The sequence below is a fragment of the Triticum aestivum genome, chromosome 5D, assembly GCF_018294505.1.
Source record: "Triticum aestivum cultivar Chinese Spring chromosome 5D, IWGSC CS RefSeq v2.1, whole genome shotgun sequence".
NCBI lineage: Eukaryota > Viridiplantae > Streptophyta > Magnoliopsida > Poales > Poaceae > Triticum > Triticum aestivum.
In genome coordinates this window covers 346,145,323-346,148,907 of record NC_057808.1, presented here as the reverse complement: position 1 = coordinate 346,148,907, position 3,585 = coordinate 346,145,323, and the positions used below count along the sequence as shown (strand labels likewise).

The window sequence follows — 3,585 nt, the reverse complement described above, 5'->3', positions numbered from 1 at the left end:
TCTGAATTTCATCTTCCGCCTAGAACAAATATAAGTCCAAGCCGTCCTAACTCGTACACATATGTTCTTCACATATTAATTAATTTAATTTATTTGAAGCAAGTGTGCATTACATTCTCCCATTGCTCTTTATGTTTTTGTTTGATAATCCGTTAGATGTCTTAATTCAATGATACACGTGTTTCAAGACCAGTGCAGTAGCACATGCGGGACACAAAAAATTAATAGTTGTTTTTGCCAATGTCTGGCTTTGAGACTAACCACAGTGGGATTAACATAGATGATAACATTACAAATATCTAGACAAAACAGAGAATGTGGCAAGTAATTAATGTGAAAAACATGTGGTAACATAGCTAGTTACTCATAGTATGAGATCACACATATCAAAACAAGATGAATTTACAACCTAATAAATAAAGTGTTACATGACATCACATATATATTAATCTTTATTATAGAGGTAGTAATATAGACGACTATCATATGTATGTTGCTAGTTTAAGTTACTCCCGTTAGTCTGATGGCTTGGACAGCAGAATGAGCCTCTCCTCCTGGTGCGACCGCTGGCGTTGCACACCGCGCATGGCATTCTTGGCGAACCTCGACACGAGGAACGCTGTCTTGATCTGGCTCGACGACGACGCAGACACCATCTCGGCGGCGTACATCTCTTCCTCCTCTCGCCTCCGATGCTCCGCCGCCTTCCGCTTCTCGTACCTTCTCCACGCGGCCTGGATGAAGCACGACGCCCAGGTGCGCCACTGCTGCGAGTAGAACCTGAAGGTCTGCTGCAATTGCTTGCTGTGCAGGCGCCGGAACTGCCCCGCGACGAACTTAAGCTCATCGGCGTGCAGCGCGAAGCCCTCCACCTCGGAGAGCGCCTTGACACTACGAGTGGACAGCGGCAGGTTCGCCGCAGCCTTTGGGTCCAGCGCCCATGTGAGGAGCTCCTCGCCGCAGAAGTCCCCTTCCTTGAGGAGCCCCTTGTTGAAGAACCCCGTGCGGCCCCCGTCGGTGGTGGAACTCTCGAGCCGGCCTCTGATGATGAAGAGCATCTCGTCGACGGGCTCCCCTTCCCGCACCACGTAGGTGGTCTCCGTGCATAGGCTGGGCTTGAGCCTCTCGCAGATGGCGTCGAGGAGGCGCTCGTCCATGTTGGCAAAGAGCGGCACGCGGCGGACGAGGCGGAGGCAGAGGTGGCGCTTGACGTCTCGCCGGATGTCCTTGGGGAGGCAGCTCACAAGGCCGTCCTCGTCCACGCCCCGCGTCTCCAGCCACTTGTACTGGTTGTGTCGCCACACACGCTCCCGGAGGTCATCGGGGAGGTCGCGATGGCGCATCCACTCCTCCGAGTCCCGCCGCTTGAGCCGCATCTCCTCCATACGCAGCGTCATGGACTGGAGGTACGTCTGCATGTTGCCGATGAGCAGCGCCATGAGGATGAGGCCGAAGACCGCGAGGATGATGGCGAAAAGGGCCTCCCCCTTGTAGTGCGTGGTCTCCAGCCCCTGGGCGCCACTGCTGAGGTTCTGGAGACCCCACCACAGGCAGTAGAGAATCTTCGGGACGAGGTCGTTGGTGTGGGTGACCCCTGAGGTCATGGCGGAGGTGTAGATGCCGTAGCTGAAGCCCGTGCCGTTGTTGTCCACAGGCGCGCACTCCTGCGCGAGCACCTGCCGGATCATGGTCCGCCACTTCATGAAGTCGTCCTCATCGCCCTCTTGTTTCCCCCCGCAGTACATGTATATCCTGCACTGGTGGAACTTGAGCCCCGCGCACTTCTCGCGCCAGCAGTCGTCGAGGCGCTCGACGGCGAGGAGGTACCAGAAGGAACCCACCATGTGGGAGCATAGCATGTAGAGGAGGAGGTAGAAGGCGGCGCCGGCGAAGGCAGTCTCTGCGAAGACGCCGGTGGTGCGCCTGAGCTCGGCGGTGATAGGGTAGAAGCGGAGGAGGCGGGGCAAGTACTGGGTGAGCACGTTGAAGAAGAGCGCCGTCTTGATGGGAAGCAGGTCCGCGTTCTTGGGCTTCATGAAGAACTTGTACATCTGGATTTGTGGCAGGGGGAGCACAGAGAGGAGGTCGACGACGAAAAAACGGCGGAGGTAGCGGCGCGCTATGTCACCATGGTCGACGACGAGCTCCCCGCGGCCGAACACCCGCGACGACGGCGCGATGAAGGCGGTGTGGAACTGCAGCACGATCCGCGCCAGGTAGAAGAAGTCGATGGCGGTGCGCACAGCGGTGGCAGCGACGGCCAGTTCACGTTTGAAGCCGATGCATGTGTTGCTCTGGGTCACGTTGACGGAAGGGAGGTAGAAGAAGAGCGGGTCGGTGGCGACGGAGATGATGCAGGCGAAGACGAAGAGGCGGTTCATGCGCATCAGGAACGGGTCCTGCGGGTCGTAGATCTTGAGGGAGATGCTCTTAAGGTCCTCCTGGAAGACACGGCGCCCGATGTTCTTGAGCCGCTCCGACTGGCTCATCACGCCGGCAGCCGCCATGCGGATGGACCGGGACCGGATCTTGGGGGCGCGGGAGAAGTAGCTGTCCATCTGGTGGCCGCTGCCGGGGCCGTCCATGGTGGCGATCGATCCTCGTGCTGCCCGTACGTTTCCTCCAACCTCACGAACTTGTCCTTTCGTCAACCGTCGTCTTCGGTGAAAGGGGACCTATGGCCGCCGCCGCAGCCGGAGAACACGGTCTTCCTCCATGGGAGCTAGGGCGGAGGCGGCTGCATGCTGCGGTAGCATCCTCATTCTTGCCACTCGATCACCAGGCAGTGCATGCACGAGACAACATGCCGGCGGCGATTAATTGCAAGAGATATCGGCCGACGACGAAGACGATGGACGCGGCGGAGAACCAGCAGCCGGTCAACAAGCAGAATCGACTTTGCGGCCGGGAAATCGTGACGACTATTGAAGCCAATGATTTGTTGGTTCGTCCCCTTCCCCCCTCCGTTTCCGTTTATCCTCTCTTCGTGGTGCATGTATTGCCCTGCTTCATGCATGGACGAGAGAGGACGGGGGCGCGGCCTACACGTGGAGTATTTGCATTGGTACATGCCCCTGGTTCATGCATGCGCACGCGAGAGAAAACGAGAACTGTCGGCCGGATTATATACTCAGCGAGTCAGCATCATCTCTCTTCACGTCTTACCTCGGATGTGAAGCATAAAATTCTGATCCAGAGGTAACAAAAAAGAACGATGTTCAATTAAGATTAATTTGAGTACACACATTATCTCCATTGATCGAATGGTTACGAAAATCCCCTTAAAAAAATTGGTTACGAAAAATGTGACCACAAATCGACTTCAAACTAGACACTTTGTTTCGGTGACGTTCATTGGTTTTACAATGAGCGTCTTAAAATATGTCTATGTCAGGTGTATGCTTGTGTATGTGAGCGACTTCGATACTACTGTGTTCTATGTCTGATTCGATTCCCTCGCGGCCATGATTCTCTGCCTCCGTAATAACGGCGCGCGCCTCAGTTGCGTGTCCCGGACTCCCGGCTACGGGATCCTCTCTCTCTTTCCTTTGCATGCCGCATGCTGCATCCGTGCGGTGCGGGTAC

General features: G+C 55.7%; 1 protein-coding gene across 1 annotated transcript; it reads right to left on the bottom strand.

The window, feature by feature from the left end:
- Nucleotides 1-391: 391 nt before the first annotated feature.
- Nucleotides 392-2,946, bottom strand: LOC123124868 (putative cyclic nucleotide-gated ion channel 7). Its single transcript, XM_044545411.1, has one exon. It carries the CDS (start codon nucleotides 2,583-2,585, stop codon nucleotides 516-518), a length of 2,070 nt encoding a protein of 689 aa, XP_044401346.1. The 5' UTR covers nucleotides 2,586-2,946; the 3' UTR covers nucleotides 392-515.
- Nucleotides 2,947-3,585: the final 639 nt, after the last annotated feature.

What these genes read in the sequence shown, in the direction of transcription:
- LOC123124868 (XM_044545411.1), bottom strand. Translation starts at nt 2,585, where the DNA reads ATGGACGGCCCCGGCAGCGGCCACCAGATGGACAGCTACTTCTCCCGC.